This window comes from Cyprinodon tularosa, unplaced genomic scaffold (genome assembly GCF_016077235.1).
Source record: "Cyprinodon tularosa strain WSP-4 unplaced genomic scaffold, ASM1607723v1 ctg301, whole genome shotgun sequence".
Lineage (NCBI taxonomy): Eukaryota > Metazoa > Chordata > Actinopteri > Cyprinodontiformes > Cyprinodontidae > Cyprinodon > Cyprinodon tularosa.
The window spans coordinates 949775-973169 of NW_024039010.1; the positions used below are offsets into that span (position 1 = coordinate 949775).

Below are 23395 nucleotides of genomic sequence, written 5' to 3' on the forward strand. Positions count from 1 at the left end.
GATCGTTAAAAATAAAGACATTTTGTTGAGTATATTTATGAAAAATGTCTAACCAAAAACTCACATTTACAGTTCAAAGGATGTTTTATTTAGCTTTACTGAGGCTGCAGACCCGTCATAGTGAAACGTCATGGCTACAAGTATCTCATCAAAAATACATCCAGAGAACATGTAGAGTGGTGCAGAATAAAATCCCTGCATAAAATATGATTGTTTTAATACATTTTGACGGGTCCAAAATACATAAATATTTCCTCCTGGTTACAATGAAAACAAGAAAAGATTCTGCACCAAAAGGAATAGTAGGTTGGAGTCGTGTCAGATGGAGCATGGAGTTATCAGATCCTGGTGGAGCACAGGAGGGGCTTCAACTCTGTTACATTTCTCAGATTAAACCAAAAAAAGGATGAAGTTTTTAAGATTTGGTACATTTCCCTTTCATCCAACCAGAGCAGCTTCTGCTGCACATCTTCACACAATTTTTCTTTTTGTGTAACATTTAGAAGTCCTGATGCTTTCCTTGTTAAAATGTTTAATAGTTTAGTAACTTTATGAGATTGTTTCCTTTATTCACTTGTTATTCTAACAAAAAGCTCTTCACTGCATTTGTGTATCTTCAAGTAAAAAAATAAAACTCAATATTGCAGTAATAAGAGCAAAAAGGATAACATTCCTTCTCAATGAGATGAAAGTTACTGAAACATGCCAAGAAAATCATAAAAATAAATCTTCACAAGCAAGCATTTCCAATTAGTGGAAATTAACGGTGCTAACTTAAAGATTGGACCCTTCGATGGGGTGCTTTCAATCTTCAGCCAGAGGCACAGGGATTATGACGGGTTATTTTCAGTTTTTTTTTATCCAATTCTGTGTAGGTCCCGTTGAAAGTCACACGTCGATGTTGAGTTTAACCCAGCGGTAGTGCAGGGAGGAGGGGTTACGCAGCAGCAGCTTCCCTCGGTGCTCCACCGGCTGCTTCAGGAGCGTATCGAGTAGCCCTGAAACGCTGACGAACCCCAGAGCCTCCCCACAGCCCACAGACAGAGAGAAGTCCCCCTGAGTGACCCAGCCCAGCGTCACCCGGGAGCAGTGAGACGTGACGCTGGGCAGCGGGTCGGGCCAAACCCCCAAGACCAGGTCAGAGGAAGAGTGCGGGTCTTTGGATGGGTTTGGGAGTGACGCAGGGGTTATGTCTGATACTTCACGCACATCAGAGGGGGGAAGCGATGTAGCAGCTTCCTTTGAGCTCTTCTTCTTGCTCTTAATCCTGCATTTAATGTGGTCTTTATGAGGGGGCTCCTGGGGGCCGCTGCTCGATTGTTTTTTTCCAAACAGCTTCAGGTCCTCCGCAGTCGGAGCGCAGACCATGGCGTGGGGTTCTGGTTTCCCTTTGGACAGCAGCGTCAGGCGCACCCACACCAGACTCATTCTGTGGGCGGAGCGGAACGACGTCACGGCCGCGGGGGTGAGAGGCGGCGCCTCCGCAGCCCCGCGGCACGGCCTCTGTCCCTTCGACGTCGTGGGTCTGCACCAGCCAGAGAGAAGCCTCAGGGACCTCCTGTTCCTGGAAAACCACAAAATAAGCAGAATCTATTTAGAACACCAACAGGTGGGTAATATTCTGGGTCAGGTTCACTGGGCTCATCATCAGGTGCCCTGAGATCGATCCACATTTTATAATTTATGAGGCAGAAAACAAAAAATATGCAGCCGATGGTAAAAAACTGCCTGATTTATCCTCACAAAGTCGCTGACATTACTCACAGTTTATGAGCTGCTTTAATGAGGATTAATGATCCGCTTTCCATCTATTAATCCCTGTGAGCTATGGCAGCAATTTAAGGCTGGATGCGTTTTCTCATCTCCAATAAGATGATGAAAGCCAGGCAGACGGGGGAAGCAGCATGCATCAAGCCTGTCAAAACCTGACAGGCTTGATGCATATAACTAAACTTATAACTAAAATAAAAAATCCCTCAAGTTGGAGGCTCCAAAAACACAGAACCTTTATATTTATGTTTTTAAACCCTTTGAACTATTTCTGATTTCTCATGTTTCAAATAAAATATTTTCTGCTTGTCTGCTAACAATGATGAGGAATTAAAGACTTAATCTGATTTAGCTCTGGGCTTTAAAGATAAAGTCAGGATATATGAAAAAAGATCCAGCTGATTATGAACAAATACTTTTACCGGTATATACTGTAAAGTTCTGACCTGATATCGTTTTATTGTCCTTTTTGAGCCTAAACAGAACCTCAGCATCGGCAGAGATTGCAAAAGTACTCACTTTCCGTACTTGAGTAAAAGTGTTAAAAAATACTCTGTTAAAAGTGGAATTACTGATTAAACTTCTTTACTCAAGTAAAAGTAACAAAGTACAGGCTTGTAAATTTACTTAAAGTATAAAAGTAAAAGTAGAAACCACTTTTTTCATGCCGTTGCCTACATTTTAAATGGATGTCTGCCAAATAGGACTAGATCTCCGTTGTGTTCATTTTCAATCATCTCGTCATCCATACTGCTAACGCTACCGCCACCAAGCTGCAATGATTTGCCGCAAATGAATACCGCCGAATCTGTCGATTCATCTTGTAGTGGTGCGTCAAATGCAACGTAGATTCCCATCCAATTAGATTGAATTTGGTATTGATGACGTGAAAAATAATAACGGTAACTCCATTGAAATGATTCAAAACTAAAGTAACGAGCCAATTTTTTAAAATGTAAGGAGTAGAAAGTACAGATATTTGTGTAAAAATGTGAGTAGAAGTAAAAAGTCGCCATAAAAATAAGTAGTAAAGTAAAGTAAAAATATCAGAAAAATCTACTTGCATTTGTACTTCGTTACTTCCCATCTCTGAGCATCGGAGATGATGAGCTACATAAACGGACATGGCGCCATCTACAGGCAGTACCACTCAACTACCAGGAAGCCAGATGGCCATTAATGCAGCTACTAAATAAGTCCCGACTGGGCCCACTGTGCTGCGACGCCTCTATTACATCATTCTATCTCTATTCTCCTACTCTGCAGAATCTGTTAGTTCAATCTCTAACGTTCTGCTCTCTCTGCTTTTTCTCATAGTAGCTTCATCTGATCTGTTCCTGTTTGGCTGTGACTCCATCCTGGAGAGAAATATCAGCTGTACTGCTGCCATCAACACATTTGCTTATAGATGTTGGAGATCTGCCTGTTTTTCAGTGTAGTCCTGTTTCTCTGACTGTGACTAACTGGATGTGCTCTCTTCATCCTCTAACATGGGAGCTGGCTCGGAGCTCGTCTGCCTGGCTGTGTGTTTCCTGGACGGGGTCGCCTTTTACAGCTGCTTTTTGTGTCTCTGCTTCTGTCTCCTTGAACCCCAGTCGGCCTCAGCAGATGGCCGCTCACACTGAGTCTGGTTCTGCTGGAGGTTTCTTCCTGTTAAAAGGGAGTTTTTCCTCTCCACTGTCGCTACAAGCATGCTTAGTGTGACGGATTGCCATTGAGTCAATGAGTTGAATTGAATTGTTTGTTTCCTTCCTAATTTCACTGTTCTCCGTTACTTTGTGTCTGTGTGTCATATGAATCCCAACAAAAAGAGATGCGTGGAAGTTTATGTTAGAACAAACAGAATTACCTCAGAATGTTGAAGCAGCTCGGACGATAAGTTGGAGCTGTATTTTGCTGTGATGCCACTTCTTCTGTCACAACCTCGGTTTTTGCTGCACTTTGCTCATCTCCTTTCCCCTCTGCTCCTTCTTCCCTCATCAGCAGCTCCCACTCCTCTGCCAGCTGTTGCCAACGGCAACGAAAAGGAGCCAGGCAGCCATGTTTAATGTAATTGGCCCTCTTGGCTGGCGGACGCCTTTGGGGGTGAAATAGGTTAAAAGCTCATGTCAAACTGTGAGGAATCCCCTCCCAGGTTGGGTTAAACGTCATTACTGTTGATTGCATCTCAGCAATTTCTGCATCTCAGCGACTAGAGAGAGATCTGCTCCATGTAGATAACCTGGATCAGAGCTTTAACCCGTTTTACATCTTTATAAAGATGCTGACATAAAGTTATTTACAGCAGCACATACAGAAAGTTTTCAGTGCTGCACTTTTTGCTCCATCAGCTTCATTCCAAATGGCTTTTAATTTATCTCTTCCCTCTAAATCGTTCAGAAAAAAACCCATTATGTGCATTTGAAAAAAACATTTTTTTGCCAATTTTATAAAAAGAAAAACAACAAGCTTATTTAACTTTGTTGATCCACCTTTGGCAGCAAATCAGGCCTCTTTAATCTGATTCTGCAAACTGAGCTCTCCTGTCTTTAGATGGTTTGACCCAATCTTTTCATTTGCAGCATCAGGTCAGATTTTAGACATCTGAGCAGCCATTTTTTTTTTTAAATCTCTCCAGATGTGTGATTGACTCAGGCTTAGTCACTCCAGGTCATTCTGAGTGGTTCTGATCCAGTCCTTTAAGATTTGTGCATTAGTTTTGTTTGAATTAAAATAGACTAAACCAGATACTTCAGAGCCATCTGTGGAGAGTTTGACCACCTACTCCAAGAGCTGCAGGCTAATGAGGGTCGATTCCAGAGCTATTTCTGTCTCACCTGAGCCCAGTTTGACAAACTGCCACCCTGCATCGGTCCCCAGATATCCTAACAGTCCTGATGTGCTTCAACCATAGACTTTGAACATAAACTGGCTGCTTCTGCTGCTCAAAATGTGCTTTGATGTGACCAAAGTATTACAGCTGCTGAACTTATTTAGTGGCCTGAATTTCAGCATAGCTGAAAATACGCTGGCGAGGACCCTGACATGATTCCTGATATTCAGAGTGTTTTGTTTTTCGCTGTCTTAGCCCAGATGCAGGCTCCTTTTCTCTCCACAGAGGAATTCTAGATCTCTGACCAAGATACTCTTCTTCTCGTATCGCACCAGGAAGCTACCTGATGGTTTTAATCCAGGTCTCTGTCTGAGGATAATCCTCTCTGAGGTCTACAGATAATTCCTTGCACTTCATGCTTGGAGATTGAGCTCCAACATCCTCCGTTACCTGTTGGACCTTATATAATGTTTTTTTTTCCAGACTAAGCAGCTATTTTTTTCCCTACACTTTTAACTATGCAGCTTTTATGAAGGTGCGGCTTTTCTGTGGATTTTTCTTCAACAGCTGGGAAGTGGAAGTCAAAGAAGATGGTGCTAATTTCCCTTTAGCACATGCTAGTAGCAGTGACAGCGAACAAATGTCCCAAATTCATACATTTGGACGTTTATTTGCTGCATTAAAGCTGTCCAACCAATGGCAAGTCTGTTTACAGCTCCATCTCTCATTAAAAGCTCTTACTGTCATGAGCCCACAAGCTTACAGCAGCTAGCTTACTTTTTAATCACAACTTTAGGGGTGATATCTAGAGCTCCCCCTACAGGTTCGTTGGGGCGGCTTAAATATGTATGTTTCCAGTAAAAAAAAAAAAAAACAACAAAAACCTGTGATTGCGCTCTATAGTCCAGATAATATGGTAGACAGGTGTGTTTCTTTCCTAATCGTGTCCAATCATGAATTTACCTCCGATGTTTCTCCACTAAAGCTATAGAAACATCTCAGTAATGATCGGTGGACACAGCTTTACATTGGATGTAAATATTTAGTTACATAAAAGTTCTTAGTTTTCTATTTGAAGGATCTTAAAAACCTCTCATGTTGTCGTAAAAGGACAGTATTTGGAAAAGTTTTAACAGAGTTTTAATCAGTAAATGTGGAAAAGGTGCAGCACTGAATAGTTTTTGTTTTACTGATTTTAGATACCGTATTTTCACGACTATAAGGCGCACATAAACGTCTTTTTTTTCCCTCAAAATGTGCGGTGCGCCCTTTGGTGCGGTGCGCCTTATGTGTGTTGCAACTGCGACTTTTGAGACCACCTCATTGAGGAGATGATGAAAGAGTGGCTGAGGGAGGTGAATGTAAGGAGACCAGGTGTTTTTTTTCCCACTCATCACCACACCATCGCTGTTAATCTGACTCCATGCGTGCCCATCTCACAGCTGATTTGAAAAACATGGTGAAACAAATTAATGCTGTGCTCGCTGTGAACCGGACGCAGCAGGTGCAGCAGAAGCAGCGAGTTTACATGCAAAGTCAACGGTTGACGAGCGTATAAACGCAGCAAAAGGTCCCGCAGCGCGTTTTGAGCAGCAGGCGCTGCGCGTCGGGAGCAAGCCGCCAACGCGCTGCTGCTGCTCGAGATGGAAAAATTGAAGTTTTGCTGCTGGACGCGCCGCATCAACGAATCAGAGAAGCTGATCTGGGAGCTGGCAGCGAGACAGACACAGCGCTCTGATGACATATGATATTAAAGCAAATGAAAGGGCTGGCAGGTGTTTTTTCATCTAAATAATCTAAATCTTGCAGCTACATTTGCTGCTATCAGTGGGAATAAAGTAGTTTTAATATGTTTTTAAGTGAGAAAGTCCACCTGAAAACTTAATAATTGCAGTCAGTTCATCCAGATTATCTATTTCTGTCGGAGGCGCTCAGACCCCCACATACCAGCGGTACACCGACAGTAGAAATCCATTCAACAGCAGCCTCTAGGCCGGGCAGCCTCCGGGTTCACCTCGGTGGCTGGCAGGTGTTTTTCATCTAAATAATTTAAACTGCAGGCACCAGGATACCGGTAATAAAAGCGAACATATTCTGTCGGCAGGTTTCAGGATTTTAAGTTAATTTAGGAGTGACCACAGCGCTGTGTCATCTGCGATGTGTCTGTCTCACGGCCAGCTGCCAGGTTTGATTAATAGTTTGTAATAAATACATGAATAAAGCACAGTCATACTCAGTTTTGCCCCTGCTGTATTTTTAAATACGCAGTAGAGGTATTTAAACGTAGTAGAGGACTTGTACCTGTATATAAAAAACGCGCCCTATAGTCCGGTGCGCCTTATGTGTGTTAACAGGGCCGGCGATTGCTATAGGCGAGCTAGGCAATTGCCTAGGGCGACAAATGTGTTGGGGGCGCCCTCTAGCGTCGCCCTTAGGCTTACTTCCCATTAATCATAGAATTAGAAAAAAAAGCGAATTAAACCGGTTATGAAGCGTCCGTCAGTTTGACTTAACCTTACGTATATATAAATAGCAAAATATGAACAAATAAATATACCACCGTTTTTTTATTTATTTTTTCACATTTAAGAGAAAATCGGAAAAGATTCTGATCACTTTTCAAGCGCCCTCCAACCCGGAAGTCGTGACGTCAATCACTGCAGCATGTACACCAACATTTTGGAATGAAATTGTAAGCAAACAGATATTAAAAGTAAAACAAGTGAAGTCTGGCACTTAACTCTGCTCGCGACTCGAGAATGGCTGAACGGAAAAGACTCCTCCTCCTCCTCCTCCTCCTGCCGCCGCAGTCGGGCCCGTCTTAATCATCCACTCAGAGTACCACTGGTAAGCGGACACAGACTTTGTAGCTTGTCCGGTCAGTTAAAAATATTAATTGTGAAATCCGTGTTGTAATCAGAAGCATACAAGCTAGTTAGCTTGAAAAGTAAATAAAGTTTCAGACGTCATGCGTGATGATGTGTTCAGATTGGCTCAGTAAAACGACAATTAGGTTATCATGATGCGTTCAAGTGTAACGTAAAGAAAACGGGAAATTTTGTTTTTGGCGAGAAACATGAGTAATACAGTTGTATATTGCTCTATATATAATTAAACTACTGATGCCAACATTTATTAAAAATTACATTTAATTTAAAATACAATTATTTATTTGTTAAATATTTTCCTAATCACTAAAAACATGATGAAAAGTGACAGTAGACAATACATTAACCAACAATTGTGAAAATATATTCTAGTTAGTTTTATGTCATTTCGAAGTGGCCTATTACATTAGCCATGTTTATTGAAGGCTAGAAACGTTTTTGTTATGCTCACTTGTTAAGCAATAGAAGCAATACCAGTTCTGTTAAAAAAAATTTTTGCATCGTCTTTCCACCAAAAAACAGAAATGTATCGATAGTGGTATCGATAAAGACTCGGATCGATAAGGAGTATCGATAAAGGTATCGATATCAATAAATATTAACGATCCCCATCCCTAATGTTGACATCATTTTTTTCTCAGTATATATGCAGCAGAATTATGTGCTATATTATTAGCTTGAGAATGGGTAGAAGATACTAATATAAATAAAATATTTTGTAGTGATTATCTGCATTGAGTATTCAAAAGGGATGTACAAATAATCATCAAAATATATGAAGTTATGGCTGTTCATCATAGAATATGTGAACAAAAAAAAAACAACAACTTCAAACTTTTAATTTTGTAATGGTATTCATAAAAGCACTTTTGTTTGTAGAGGGTTAATCCTTTCTTTAATCACTAATCAATGTCAGAAATCAGGGTAAATATACCTGATATATTTTATATAGAGGAAAATTTTGTTTATCTCATTTCTATTTATGTTCAAATGATTTAATTGAACTGGAACAGAAAATTTAATTTAATGTTTATCAATTACTTTTTTATGTAGTCCTTGGTTGAAGAATTTCTTAAATTCATTATTTTTTATTGTTATTTGGTAATTTCTGAAATTGATTTATTTAATATTTGTTTAATGTGTGTTAAATTTGTTAATTGTCTGAAATAAATTCATTCAATGATTCAATCCAGTTTTTTAGTTATACTTTACCTAAGTGTCCTTACAGATGGTTAAAAGTGTTTTTGCACAGTCCTAACTTTGAGTGTGTAATAAATTATTTAAAATAATAAAAAAGAAAAGGTACTGAAACCTATTCTGGTATTTGTCTATGCATCACTCCATGCTAAGTTAACAGTTTTTTCTGAATGCTTAAACACAACCTTGATTCTTATAGCACAATTTCTAAAACTATTAATACTTATAGCAAATCCACTCACTGAGTTCACAAAACTAAAAGAACAAACACTGCTTTGCAATTATGTAACACACACTTTGCACAACTGTAGGCACAATTCACCGCACGGGGGGGGGGGGGGGGGGGGGGGGGGGGGGGGGGGGGGGGTTGGGGGTGCAAAACTAAATCTCGCCTAGGGCAACCAAAGGGCTAGAACCGGCCCTGTGTGTTAAATACATAAATGGCACACATAACTGAGACTGGGCCTTTTAGTACGGTGCGCACTATGGTCGTGAAAATACGGTACAAACAATAGAGTAGGCTTGTCCCGATCCGATACGTGGATCGGGGATATTGGCAAAAAAATGCGTATCGGCATAGCATGTAAAATGCCGATCCAGACTGCCGATCCAGTTTTAAAAAAAAACTCCGGTCCGTATTTTCCAGTTTCGCCGATTCAAAACGATCCATTCCACTATTTTGCGCCAGTGTTCCCCTGTTTTGCATTTTTATTAAAACTTACAGTAATACTTGCACCTTGAACTGTTTACGGTTTTACTGCTCACTGTGCAATTTCAGATTGCTATTCATAATTTTGTCCAGTTTGTGTTTATCTCTTAATAAACAGGTAAGTTTGTTGTTACCAAGCATTGTGTTTCATTCAATCTCACCTTATTTAGCTGGCTAGATGTTATCAAGAGTACTAAAACCCTTTTCAACATGAGTCTTACAACTAAGGCTAAATACTTTAACTTAAACTTAAATACATGCTCGGATAGGCTGGTATCGGCCAGTATCGGTATCGGATCGGAAGTCCAAAAACAATATCGGTATCGGATCGGAAGTGCAAAAACCTGGATCGGGACATCTCTACTCTAGAGACTTACTAAAATATTCTAATTTAGTTATTTTCTGTTGGACATCATTAAAAAGACAAAGACAAGATCAAGGCAAGGAAACGACGGAATATCTTTACAGTTTTTACTATTGTTTATGTCAGATTAATATTGAAACCTCAATAAAACCTCACAGAACAAGATCTCCCTAAAAACCACAGTAGTATATAAGGACATTAAGGATTCAGTTTTAGGCTAACCTTTTAAATCTGTCCAGCAGCTCGGCCTCCTGCTCCTCCTGGAAGCGGGCTCCTGCAGGGCAGTCTGGATAGTCATGGGGAAAATGGGGAGCAGCTTTGTTTTGAGAGTGTTTCAGAGTCATGTGCAGCCCGGCTACACGGACCCCTCTGTAGACCTGGAGGGAACAAGAGAGTCAGAAAACAAAAGGATTGAGGTAACATTTAACAAATACAGCCTTCCTAAAGCCCACATGGCAAATTAAAGACTAATTGTTACTATTCCTCTAACAGATGGTCTGCCGTGACCACAGCCATCTTTTACAGCTTCCTCAACTTTTTTTTTTTCAGAACCTGACTCAGCAGTATTAACACCCTCAACATGACGTCCTTTTGTTTTTACTGTGAAATCACCAGTTGATCAGACTGATTCAATTCAAAATCAAACACATGGAAGTTTTTCCTTCACAGTTTTTGTTTCTATCAATATTTAAAGGTATAGTGGAGGATTTTATTTTTCCGGGTGGATCTTCTAAATAAGTGTTCCTCCTAATTGTCAATCATTCTGGTGATATGTTTGCGTGCTCGTCCTCGGTTGGTTGTCTTTTTCAGACTCTTTGTGGTGAGCTACGGTTTCAGACAGTCATTGACGCTCACCTTTCTCAGCATGGTGCTTTGAAAAGATAGATCATTTTGGTTTGATTTGGTCTGCAGAGAAAATGCTCTCAGCTACTTGGCTTGGTTTCATGCTACCTACCAGAGGGATCCAGAAGGCCATCCCCCAACCTTTAGGGAGGAGCAGGTCCCATCCAGCCCCCCAGGAGTTCAGCTCATCTCCCACCTGCTTGCCCGGCTGATGAACCAGTAAGATGGGGACTCTGCCCTGTGGGGGGGTGGGGCTCAGCCTGGACCCTGGTACCAGTAGTTCACTCCTCATACGGTTCAGCTCCTTTCACCAGCAAACAGAAAAAACAGCCAGGTGAGGAAAGCTTAAAAAAAGCAGCTAAGACTCATGAGGCAGCATGAAAGCAGAGAGGAAGCAGGATGACGCACCTTCTCAGATATCTTGTTGTCGGTGACGTTGTCGCGGACAGACCGCTCCCACAGCAAACTATCCCAGCAGGCCTGTGGGACTCCTCGCAGCTTCAGCTCGCTCCTCTTCTCCTCATCGGCTTCTGAAGAAACACACACAGCGTGGTCCTGTGAAGAAAGCTTCACTAGAATCAGGAAAGGTTCTAGATGGATCGCAACAGAACGCAGATCCAAACCCCAGAAACAGTGAAAATGCTCAACAGTCTCATTTTACTCATAACTACCAATCAGCCAATCAGCTGCAGGCATGGGGTTTTTCACTGTAACATATCTAATTAATACCAGAGAATAAAAAAATGTTTTCCAGTTAAAAAAACCAATGCACCAAAAAAGCAGAGCGCCTAAATAGTATCTAAGCTTCTGCCAGAGATAAACCTTCACCTTTCAACCACTGTAAAAGGAAAAAAAAAGATTTTTTTAATAAGAAAATACTTGTTCCTACACTTTAACATCAGCTTCAACAAAGTTTCAAGGACTTTTCTGGGCCAATTTCCTCAAATTGATAATAAACAAATATGTAATTATAAATGAAATAGTTCAATTTTATCTAAAAAAAATATATATATTTAATTTATTTATTTTATAACAAATAAAAAGTGAAATAGTGGTATGTATTTTTAGGGGCCACCTATGGCCCTGTTACAGGCTGAAATGTTTGGAAACTCCAGCTTTAAATCACTTTTTTTTTCTATAAGAATTGTTTTGGGGTTTGTTTTTCAGAATTTTTTTACATTTATGGGATCCTGCTGCCTAATCAACAGTTTCTAAAGGTCTTCATTAAGAAGACCTGGGCTGTTTCTCAGTATGTGTGCGTTCTCATGCACTCATTTACTCGTGAAACGTCATCAGCCTCAGCCATAGCACTGATCCAATTCACAAGAACAGCAGACCGAGAACGGACAAAGTCCCCAGATGTTGTTCTCGCCCCTCCCCCTTTACCCAGCATGCGTCAGAGCAGACTTGTCCGTTCTTGAGATGGACAGCTGTCCCAGCATGCACTGCAGCAGCAGCTTCCAGGTTAGTGCTCACAGAGCTCAGAGTATAAAGTTAAAAGTTCTCTTTTCTGTTGCTGTTGTTCAACAATAGTTTTAATATCATTTGAGGCGAGAATATTATACTTTTAAGCTTCACTATATGGTCCATTGACTGATTTAATGCGTGATTAAAAAAATAGTTTCCTAAGTTGAGAGTACTGCAGCAAACAGTGGAGCTCCAAGGGTAACAGCAGCCAGGTCTAACGTTAGCCCGTCTGCAGCAGCCCTCTCTCTGCATAGCCGTGTGTGAAGGACAGCTGGCTCTGATGGTGATTTTTTTGTTTTATTTGGCAAAATTTTAATTTGTGTTTATCTGACTGTGTTCATTATTATTCCCTTAATAAATGAAAAAAGTAATAATTTATTATTATCTAGAGACCATTAATAACAGGAAGTGAAATGCAGTTCCAAACGAGCTGAGCGTGTGGTGATGTCATCAGTACTCTTCTGTTCCAATAGATCCATATTTATGCTTCGTTCTTCTCATGAACATAGGTGGGGAGGATACGGTCCGTACTTGCGTTCTTGTGAATTGAGAAACGGTGTTGTTTAGAAGCACTTTTCCAGTATAACGACTTCCTGTCTTCATTACTGTGGGAACGCTTATTTCAAACTATTTGCTAGAACTGAAGATGCCTGAAACAGGTTTATCCAAAGTGCTGATTTTTTCAGGTCTGAGGTTCTTAGGTGCCGAGTTATATTAGGTTTCATTGTTTTCCCGCCTGTGTCGGTCTCATCAGGTCTTAAAGGGTTTTATTAAAAGAGCAATAAGTATGCAGACTGATTTCACTTTAAAATCACTACAGGTTTGCTGCTGGTGTTGATTTTACCAAATCCCACAGATGAGCTTTAAAGTCCACAGAATCGGGAAATGAGGGGCTGTCAATCAGCGAGGTTCTGCTTGGAGTACAGGGTTCTGCCAGGATTCGAACCTGGAACATCTGCATGGCGCGGCAGAGGCCCCCCCGGAGCACAGAACCATAGGCGTACTCGCCGCAGCAACCTCGAGACTGAAGCCAGGGCCAGTTCGTTTATTATGATCTGTTTGGATTGACATGCTGCACACGGTTCTCAGAGCAGAAAGAGCTGCATCGTCCTCCAGAAGGTCAGAGTTTACCTTGGGACTGGTTCACACTGGGCACAGCTTTAACCTTCCTTTTAGGTAAAGTCAGGCGGGGGTCATCCACGGTCAAGCCCAGCACCGTTCCTGGGGGGAGTTCTCCAGTTGAACAGACACCTGGAGGATTAAACCAACAAGAACAAGCAGTAATCTACCAGGTAAAATGAGTACAGAAGAGGATTAGGGCCACTGACTGACTTCAGATCTGACTTCAACCTCAGAATTCTGACTTTAATCTAAAAATTCTAAATTTAATCTCAAAGTTCTAACTTTAATCTCAGAATTCTTACTGAATTCTGAGATTAAAGTCAGAATTCTGACTTTTTTCTCAAATCATACAGAAATAAAATTTAAAAATCTGTTAACTTTTTGCTATTTTTTTTAGTGGCCCTAAACCTCTTCCGTAAATGAGCATAAATGGAGAAAAAACATAAAAATAAAATGAACCAACCTTTCAATAGATTAAAGACATCAGTTTGTTGCTGAAGGAGATCCATGTTGCTCTGATCTTTGCAATGCTGAGGCCACCAGAGTAAATGCTCCTGTTCCTGAAGCAGGAAACGAAATCTCAATTCCCTCGGTTTCCCAGGGTGAGAAACCAGCTCAGACGCTGCTGAAGCTCATCTCACCTTCATGCTTCCATCGCAGACTGTAGCTGCCTCCAAAGTCTCTGCCAGCACAGAATGAGACTGCGGTCCAATCAGACGATATCGTAGGATCTCCATTGTGAGATCGCTGAAAACAGATAAAAACTAAACATCAGTAACACCATGGTTAGTTTAATGGATCCCAGCTTTTATTGTCAAACACTGAACTGACTTTATGACTATTCCAGTGGAGCTGGACTTCCAGGTAACCGGGGTGCTGGGCAGTCTGGTTCCATCTCCTACAATCTTCTTTGGAGGCGGTTCACCAGCATCCTTGTTGCTCCTCTTTCTCTTGGCTCCAGGTTTCCCTTTGTTTCCAGGTTTCCGTTCTTCCACTGTTACGTGATCCGCCTCTGGATTCGAGACCTCTGGTTCAACTGGGGGCGCCACGGCCTCCGAACACCGGCACACGCTTTGCAGCTCAGGGAGAAGGTCCTAGGATGCAGGACAGATCTGGTTCCAATTTCCTCTAAACGGACTCATTCACACCGTGGAGACCAGGCATACCTGCTTCAGAGTGGGGTGAGCCCAGATCCACAGCTGCCTGTGGGTTTCCCCTGGTGTTCTGGGTCTCCACAGGTAGGAAACAGGTCCCAGGGGCTGGGAAGGGTACTGGCCCGCCCTGTACACTGTGACACTACCCTGTCTGCCCCCAGAGAGGCTCACAGCTGCAGCAAATGTGGGACCTAGAAAGAAAGACGCCACAACAGGATCTAAACATAAATCTTGACTCTATAGGAATAAATAGTATGGTAGTTTTCAGGAGCGATGGGATCTTACCGGCTTCCTTACACGTCAGCTGAGACAGAGCAGCCAGCAGCTTGTCTTCTTCCCCCTTTAACTCTATGCAGCAGTAATAAGAAAGATCCTGAATAGACAAAAAAAACAGAGATTACTGATGAAATCCTTTCAGTAACCCAAAATATCCCTTTTGTCGCCATGGTTACCTGTAGGAGGCAGTGGCTGCTCATTGCTCTGTAGCACGGCCGGTAGCATTTGTCCGTGGGTCTCTCCCCGAGGCAGTAGCCCCACTTTTTAACCATGTGGAAGCGCTTGGCGTGCCAAATGTGCGTCTCCAGCCAAATGTTCTTCCTCTGGCGCCGATTGAACTCCAGCAGCAGGTTGCCATGGCGCCGGCGGGCTTTGCGGCTTTTGCCCTTCGCAGGCTCCTTCTTCTTCTTAGGGCCGGCCTGGAGGCTCTTCTCCCTCTGCAGGAGCGAGTGAAAAGTGAGGGGCGTTCAGATTCCTAACCGCTTAACAGTAAAACAGGCCTCAAGAGTTACCATCCTGTTGGCGAGGTCTCTCAGCCTGCGAGGGAGACGCTTGGTGTTGTGGCTCATGGCTCTTCGCCTCATGTGTCTGGGAAGAGACGCAAACACCTGGCTGCTACCCGTCGTCTTGGTGACGGCTTTCAGCATGGCGTTCACCTCTGCAGCTCTGGCCCGGGCGAAGGCTCCACCTGAACCAGGAGGAAGGAGGGCAAACCGGCTAAACATCCAGCTGATGATGAATGAGGCTCAACTTCCACAACCAAACTTTATATTGGAAAAGATCCAGTTAAAAAAAAAAAATAGAGCAAGACATCCATAAATAAATACATAATGAAGAGGAAGTTTCATTTTTCATTAAAGCACAAAAAAACAAATCTTTTAAATAATCAGCTCAATAGCACAAGACAGTGACAGTTTCCATTGATATGTCGTCGCTATGTTTACCTGTGATGTACTTGGGCATCTCCCTGGCGTATCCACCGCCATCTTTCTGATGTCCACGAACCCATCCGCTCCGGTCAGAGGGGGTCCTCTGCCTCTTTGAGGAAGGAAGCGCATCCGACTGACCTCCTTCTGCAAAAACACAAAGCTAGTAAATTAAAGCAACATTGGCTTCAGTGGTTTGGACCTAGCTTTGCCATAATGTCTGAATACATGTACATGCTATACATCAGCTAGCTGATACTTTAAGCCAGCAATTTGACTTTTTTCTTTATCTTATTAAATTCAATTCAGTTTATTTCTATAGCGCCAATTCACAACACACATCATCTCAAGAAACTTTAAAGTCCACCAGATCATCCAGTCAAATTGATTCAGAGTTTTCTATGTAAGGAAAACCAGTTGATTGCATCGACTCATTGACTCAAAAGCAATCCCTCACACTAGGGATGGGTCAAGTAACACCCATAGATCTAAACACTATCGGTGTGCGTGTCATTTCCAGAAAGTCATGTGACCCTAATTGACTCAGTAATCTAATTGACTGACTCACTGAACCGTGCTTAAAAACGTATCTGTCGACCAAAGAAAGATGGGAAAGCGAAATGAATATAGATATACAGCAAGACAAATGGGAAGAAATATGTACTGAAGCGCATCAAGTCACTAACTCTAATACATGGCGAGCATTTAGGTGGAAGATAATGAGACGTTTCTTCAGGACACCAGCGGTCATATGTAAAATGGGGTCCATACACTTAGATAAATGCTGGAGAAGTTGTGGGTCACACATTGGCAACCATACTCATATATTCTGGACATGTCCTAAACTGAGAAAACTGTGGGACAAGATATTTGAGGCCCTTAGAAAAGTATTTCAGGACACCTTTAACAAAGACCCTGAGATGGTACTTTTTGGATTATTACCAAAACACGTTACTGGAAGAGGAAAAAAATACCTTCTACAAATATTACTGATTGCAGCTCTTAAATGCATCACAGTTAAATGGTTGAAGCCCGACCCGCCAACATACAAAATGTGTATTGAAAAGTTCTGGGAAATCTATTATATGGAACAAATAACTTATTGTCTGAGGCTTCAAAAAGACATGTTTGTTAATAGGTGGAAACCGGCCATGACCATATTAATGCAGTAAAACTTTTTTTTTTTTCTTTCATTGTATTCTATGCCATTTCTATTATAATTTTTATTCTTATTATTTTCTATTTAATTTTTATTCCATTGGTGCTGCTTATTTAATTACTAACTACATTTATGTTTGTAAGTTACTTATGTTTAACCATGTGACCTACTTTACTTGTAAGCCTAACTTGTTGTATATACTTTCAAAGTTTTGTTCTTTTTTTAAACTTTACCATATAGAGCGGCAGCCTGAATGTAGGCTTGTATGTATATGTCTGTGTAAGTTGCAAAAAATTTTAATAAAAATTAAGTGGGGAAAAAAAAAAAAAAATTATCTGTCAACATGATGCATCTGCTAAAAAAATGTCTCATCTTTTGCAGTTTAATTTGGAGCAGCCTAAAAGGAACAGGAACATTTTTTTTTTAATTTTCTGGTTGTGTCATCCTTTTCCTCTCAGTTATCACTCAACTTATCTTATTTAAAGTTTATTTCAAATTGACTCTTAGTTTATTTACTGTTTTTACTGTACTTACTGTTTTAAAAATATGATTTAAAAACCTCATCCACAAAGATCCTCATTCACATTTTCCCCTAAATTTTCATGTTATGATATGTTTACATTATTTATTGACGGCATCTAAAAATATCAAAGATATTTTCAAATATAAACATAGATATGAAATAATCCAATATAACCTACAATAAGTTCAATTATATCATTGTACTAGATCATCAAATTAAATCAGTTTAGTCTGTCAAATAAGCTGCCTGTAGTGTCTTTAAAGGTCCAGCAGGTGTCAGTATTCTGTGAGACGGTATAATCGCAGCATCGGTGACCTTGAGTGTCCAGAAAGACGCCTTTTTAAATAAAATGTATTATTATTATTATTATTATCAATAATATTTGGCAATGTGTCAAAACACTTTAAGATGCCTCATGAACTTATCACTACCTCACACTAAAGGCTGATCTATACATCGAAACCACGTCGTCTGCGCGTGTCGTAGTGAAAGCAGAGACGTTCCCGCCCCCTCCGCAGACACTCTGCTGCACCTCTCCCAAATTGTAGGTGACCGCAGACAGGAGGCCTCTGATTGGTCAAATCTACAGCCGCTCTACACTATGCGTATTTCGACCAGCTAGAGGAGCGAGAACGCTGGGAGCCTTTTTCCCCCTGGATCCCCGCTCTTTTTCACCCTCATGTCCCTCCGTTGTTGCACAAACTGGCCCCAACTTCCTCGCTGCCTTGGCCATATCAAGACCCACAGCTAGTTGGTGAGTTCCCCCTCTTGCGTTGTGGTATGGAATAAACAGAGCGCAGACCACGCTTCAATATTGAGCATAAATCAAAAATGTCTGCGACATACCTGCGAAAAGCTCACTGCGACAAACTGCTGCAGAAGTATAACCAGCCCTTAAGCATGCTTATAGCGAAAGTGGAGAGGAAAAACTGCCTTTTAACAGGAAGACAGCAGCTTCTGATACGGATACTGAAGCTTGTTTTAATCCAAGATTATTCATTAAGTCATGATAAATAAAGCTCTGCATAGCAGAGCTGAGGCTATCCTAGCTGGTAGGACTCTGTAAATATTTATATTCCAACTTCTCTGTTGGAATACGGTCTGTTTAACATAAGATCGCTTTCCTCTAAAAGTCTACTAGTTAATGACTTGATTTGTGATAATCACATTGACTTGTTTTGCCTTACAGAAACCTGGCTGCAGCAAGAGGATTATGTGAGCATAAATGAGGCAACTCCTTCAAGCTATTTAAATTTTCACATCCCCAGAAGTTCTGGGCGAGGAGGAGGAGTAGCAACAATCTTCGAGTCTGACTTACTGATTACTCCCAAAACAATTAATTCCTACAACTCTTTTGAACATTTAACCCTTAATTTCCCTGATCCAAATTTCAAGGCAAGAAAACCTCTTCTTTTTGTAACTTTGTATCGTCCACCAGGTCCTTACTCTGAATTTTTAGATGAGTTTTCAGAGTTCCTTTCTGATTTGGTATTAAATACTGACAGGGTCATCATAGTGGGAGATTTTAACATCCATGCTGACATTGAAGGCGATAGCTTAAGAGCAGCCTTTAATGCTATCTTAGACACTATTGGCTTTGTTCAAAATGTGAATAGTCCCACACATTCTCATATTCATACTTTGGATCTTGTGCTGACATACGGCATAGAATGTGAAGAAATAACAGTATTTCCTCACAACCCTGTCCTCTCTGACCACTTTCTAATAACCTTCAGGATTACTTTAACAGAGTTCTCCTCCCCCAAAAGAAGGTTCAATTTTAGTAGATCTTTATCAGATAGTGCAGTTATAAATTTTAAAGAATCTGCTTCACTTTCTCTCTGCTCTGTGTCACTGAGCAGTGCTGCAGAGTGCAAAAGCTTAGCTTATTCCCCTTCACAGGTTGATGATTTTGTTGAGGGGGTTGCTAGTTCTCTGCGTATTGCCTTAGACAACGCAGCTCCTTTGAAAATGAAAACCGTTAAAAATAGAAAGCTTGCTCCTTGGTTTAATGCAGAGCTGCGTACTTTGAAGCAAAATGCTAGGAAACTGGAGAGAAAATATCGCTCCACAGGCCTGCGAGAGTCCTTCCTAGTCTGGAAAAATGGTTTACTGCTGTATAAGAGGACCCTTTGTAAAGCAAGAGCAGCATACTTCTCCTCATTAATAGAGGAGAATAAGAATAATCCTAGATTTCTTTTTAATACAGTTGCCAAACTCACCCAGAGCCATAGCTCTGTTGAACCGTCCATTCCACCTGCTCTTAGCAGCAATGATTTTATGGGATTCTTTATAAATAAGATTGATCTTATTAAAAATAAGATCATAAGCACTCCTCTATCCGCGATTGTACCTGAGGTAGTCATGGAATCTGAACCGGGTTTAGACTGCTTTGATCCAGTTGAACTTTCTGAATTAGCAAAATTATTGTCTTCATCTAAGCCTTCAACTTGTATGTTAGATCCAGTTCCAACCAGGTTATTTAAGGAGGTATTCCCTTTGATCTCCTCCTCCATTTTAGATGTGATTAATCTATCTCTGTTACAGGGATATGTACCTAAAGCTTTTAAGATTGCTGTAATTAAACCTCTGCTTAAGAAACCGTCTCTTGACCCAGATGACTTGGTCAATTATAGACCTATATCCAATCTTCCTTTCTTATCCAAAATTCTTGAGAAAGTAGTTGCCAAACAAGTTTGCGATCACTTCCACCATAATGAACTTTTTGAAGAGTTTCAGTCTGGCTTTAGAGCTCATCATAGCACTGAAACAGCTCTGGTGAAAGTCACTAATGATATTCTCATGGCCTCAGATAATGGACTTGTATCTGTGCTCGTCCTGTTGGATCTTAGTGCTGCATTTGATACAGTTGACCATAATATTCTTTTAGAAAGACTTGAATATTTTGTTGGAATTAAAGGAACAGCACTAGACTGGTTTAAATCTTATCTATCTGATCGAATTCAGTTTGTTCATGTTAATGATAGATCTTCAACACGCTCAAAGGTTACCTGTGGAGTACCACAGGGATCAGTGCTAGGACCAATTCTCTTTACTTTATACATGCTCCCAATTGGTAGAATTATTAGACAGCATGGGATTAATTTCCACTGTTATGCTGATGATACCCAGCTATATCTGTCTATAAATCCAGATGAAGCTAACCCATTACATAGATTACAGGCATGTCTTGAAGACATAAAAACCTGGATGACTCTTAATTTTCTGCTTCTGAATGCAGACAAAACAGAAGTTATAGTCTTTGGACCAGAGTCTCTGAAAAAGAAACTGATTAGCCAGTCACTTCATTTGGATGGGATTAAACTGATTTCAGATAATAAAGTAAAAAATCTTGGTGTTATTTTTGATCAGGACCTGTCATTTAAATCCCATATCAAAGAGGTTTCTAGAATTTCCTTCTTTCATCTGAGGAACATTGCAAAAATTAGAAATATCCTGTCCAGGGGTGATGCTGAGAAACTAGTCCATGCATTTGTTACTTCAAGGCTGGACTATTGTAATTCTTTACTATCAGGAAGTCCACAAACTGTAGGTAAAAGCCTTCAGCTGATCCAAAATGCTGCAGCCAGAGTTCTAATGAAAATGAAAAAGAGAGATCATATCTCTCCTATCCTGGCTTCTCTTCATTGGCTTCCTGTTAAATCAAGAATAGAATTTAAAATCCTCCTTCTCACATATAAAGCCTTAAATGGCCAAGCTCCATCTTATATCAGAGATCTGATTGTTCCTTATGTTCCTAACAGAGCACTTCGCTCTCAATCTGCAGGTTTACTAGTGGTTCCTAGAATTTCTAAAAGTAGAATGGGAGGCAGATCTTTTAGTTATCAGGCTCCTCTCCTGTGGAACCAACTACCAGTTTTAGTCCGTGAGGCAGACACCCTGTCTACTTTTAAGGCTAGGCTTAAAACTTTCATTTTTGATAAAGCTTATAGTTAGGGTGGCTCAGGTTATCCTGAGCTATCTCTATAGTTATGCTGCTATAGGCTTAGACTTTTGGAGGACATAGGGACCCCCATTTCATCATTCTGCTTCATTCTCTCTCTGTTCTCCTATTCTGCAGAATCTGTTAGTTCAATCTCTAACCTTCTGCTCTCTCTGCTTTTCCTCAGAGTAGCTTTGCCTCGTCTGTTCCTGTTTGGCTGTGACGTCATCCTGGAAAAAAACATCAGCTGTGCTGCTTCTATCAACACCCTTGTTAATAGATGTTGGAGATCGGCCTGTTTTCCAGTGTGGTCCTGTTTCTCTGACCGTGACTGAGTGGATGTGCTCTCTTCGTCCTCTGGCATGGGAGCTGCCTTGGAGCTCGTCTGCCTGGCTGTGTGTTTCCTGGACGGGGCCGCCTTTTACAGCTGCTTTTTGTATCTCTGCTTCTGTCTCCTTGAACCCCAGTCGGCCTCGGCAGATGGCCGCTCACACTGAGCCTGGTTCTGCTGGAGGTTTCTTCCTGTTAAAAGGGAGTTTTTCCTCTCCACTGTCGCTACAAGCATGCTTAGTGTGGGGGATTGTATTTGAGTCAATGAGTCAATGCAATCAACTGGTTTTCCTTAGATAGAAAACTTTGTATCAATTTGACTGTATGATCTGGTTGAACTGTAAAGTGCCTTGAGATGACATGTGTTGTGAATTTGGCGCTATATAAATAAACTGAATTGAAATTGAATTGAATTCTCTGTGTATATTCAGAGCATGTAAACCATCATACTCTGTATTGTGCTTGTATTAACTTGATGTGCACTGAAATGATGGTTAGGGAGGCTATTCTGCAGGTAAAGGTATTGTTCCGGTTTGTCAGAAGCATCTTGCTAACCAGTTAGCAACTTAGTGCTAGTAGGTTCCCAAAGGGAAATTCCATTGGGACCATATAGCACTAAATTGGTGACTTAGAATCAACACTGTCAAGGAACGCTATGGACAGAGGAAACATGCAAGAGGAGGAGAGTTTAGTGTCGGAGGTCGTGGATGAGTTTCCTCCGTCATCCATTTTATATTTAGAGGAGGAAAGCGGGGACGAAGATGTTGTGGAAGAGGACGCCAGAAGCTTGTTTTGGTGTAGAAGGCTTACAGCCGTACATGTTTGAGCCCTTGCCTCGCAACGCTGCCAGTTCTGTTAGCTCTACGCCTGCAGAAGACACAGACGTCCATCCCCGTGAACACTGGGACGGAACTCAATGGGAAAGGACATGACTCTTATTTCTTATTTCAACCGTGGCGACATGAATCAAGATGCTATGACCAAAAAAAATTGAATGACAGATGACCGTTGAAATATGATTGGCCGAATTTAGGTGTTCAGGTTGACGTATAACTAACTGGCCTGCATAAGACAACAACAAAAAAAAAAAAAACAGATTTAAAGACAGGATTTTTTTATTTTATTTTTTTTTTTATAGCAATTTTCTAACTTTTGGGACAATATGGTCTGATAAAGACTATATTTATATACATGTTTAAGCCAGAACAATATGGATGCATAAACACCTCATCTTATTTCACTGTTAAGTTCTGTTTAGAGTAAGAGATTATAATTAAAAATGTCTCTGGACCTTTACTGATTGTTGATTTTCTTTATTCAGACCCCGCTGATTTTTAATTGGTTCCCCTGATGTAAACAAATGATCAAATTCCAAGTTTATCCTGGTAATTGTGTTTATTTTGCTTCTCTGTGAGTAATAACTACCAGCCTGAATCAGAGATGAAGGCATACCGCTGACACGATGATGTTCTCCTCTTCCTCCATTCTCCACCTGAGAGCAGGATGGATACTGCACACTGGCAGGCTGGTTCCTCATCTTTTTCTCACGCATCTTGGCTTTAGCTGAAGACATTTTCTAAAGGGGAAAAAGAAGCATAGCTCAAACCCCACCAACAGGACTCCCTGTTTAGCCAGTTAGCTCCATTTACCTCGGAGAAAGTTAGCATTTCTGTTCAGAACAGAGTTTTAAATAATTCTCCCCAACAATTAAACAACCACTGTTACCTTTCAGGCTGTTAAGGTCTTGCCACACAATTATTTTTGGCTGCTCTCCTCTTGCTGTTAGCTACCATGTGAGCAGTCCTCATGCTAGCTGACGTTCACCTTCACTTCCGGGTTTTTTAATGACTCATGGGAAATGTAGTGAATGGGACAAACAATTAAAATCTTCGTACCCAGACCATCTATAATA

General features: G+C 41.0%; 1 protein-coding gene across 1 annotated transcript; it reads right to left on the bottom strand.

The window, feature by feature from the left end:
• Positions 1-348: 348 nt before the first annotated feature.
• Positions 349-23326, bottom strand: pop1 (POP1 homolog, ribonuclease P/MRP subunit). The gene is made up of 16 exons (XM_038291842.1): positions 23209-23326; positions 22936-23059; positions 15547-15675; positions 15115-15290; positions 14779-15039; positions 14612-14699; positions 14339-14517; positions 14004-14266; positions 13814-13919; positions 13636-13732; positions 13182-13301; positions 10992-11113; positions 10696-10887; positions 9963-10117; positions 3620-3847; positions 349-1564 (listed from the first exon to the last, which is right to left on the bottom strand). The coding sequence occupies exons 2-16, from the start codon at positions 23054-23056 to the stop codon at positions 889-891; spliced, it is 2913 nt and encodes a 970-aa protein (XP_038147770.1). The 5' UTR covers positions 23057-23059; positions 23209-23326; the 3' UTR covers positions 349-888.
• Between the last annotated feature and the right edge of the window lie 69 nt (positions 23327-23395).

What these genes read in the sequence shown, in the direction of transcription:
- pop1 (XM_038291842.1), bottom strand. Translation starts at nt 23,056, where the DNA reads ATGTCTTCAGCTAAAGCCAAGATGCGTGAGAAAAAGATGAGGAACCAG. An exon ending in AGAACATCATCGTGTCAGCG is followed by an intron (nt 15,676 to 22,935) that starts GTATGCCTTCAT and finishes GTGTTTTTGCAG; the next exon opens with AAGGAGGTCAGTCGGATGCG. An exon ending in TCTGCGATGGAAGCATGAAG is followed by an intron (nt 13,733 to 13,813) that starts GTGAGATGAGCT and finishes TTCCTGCTTCAG; the next exon opens with GAACAGGAGCATTTACTCTG.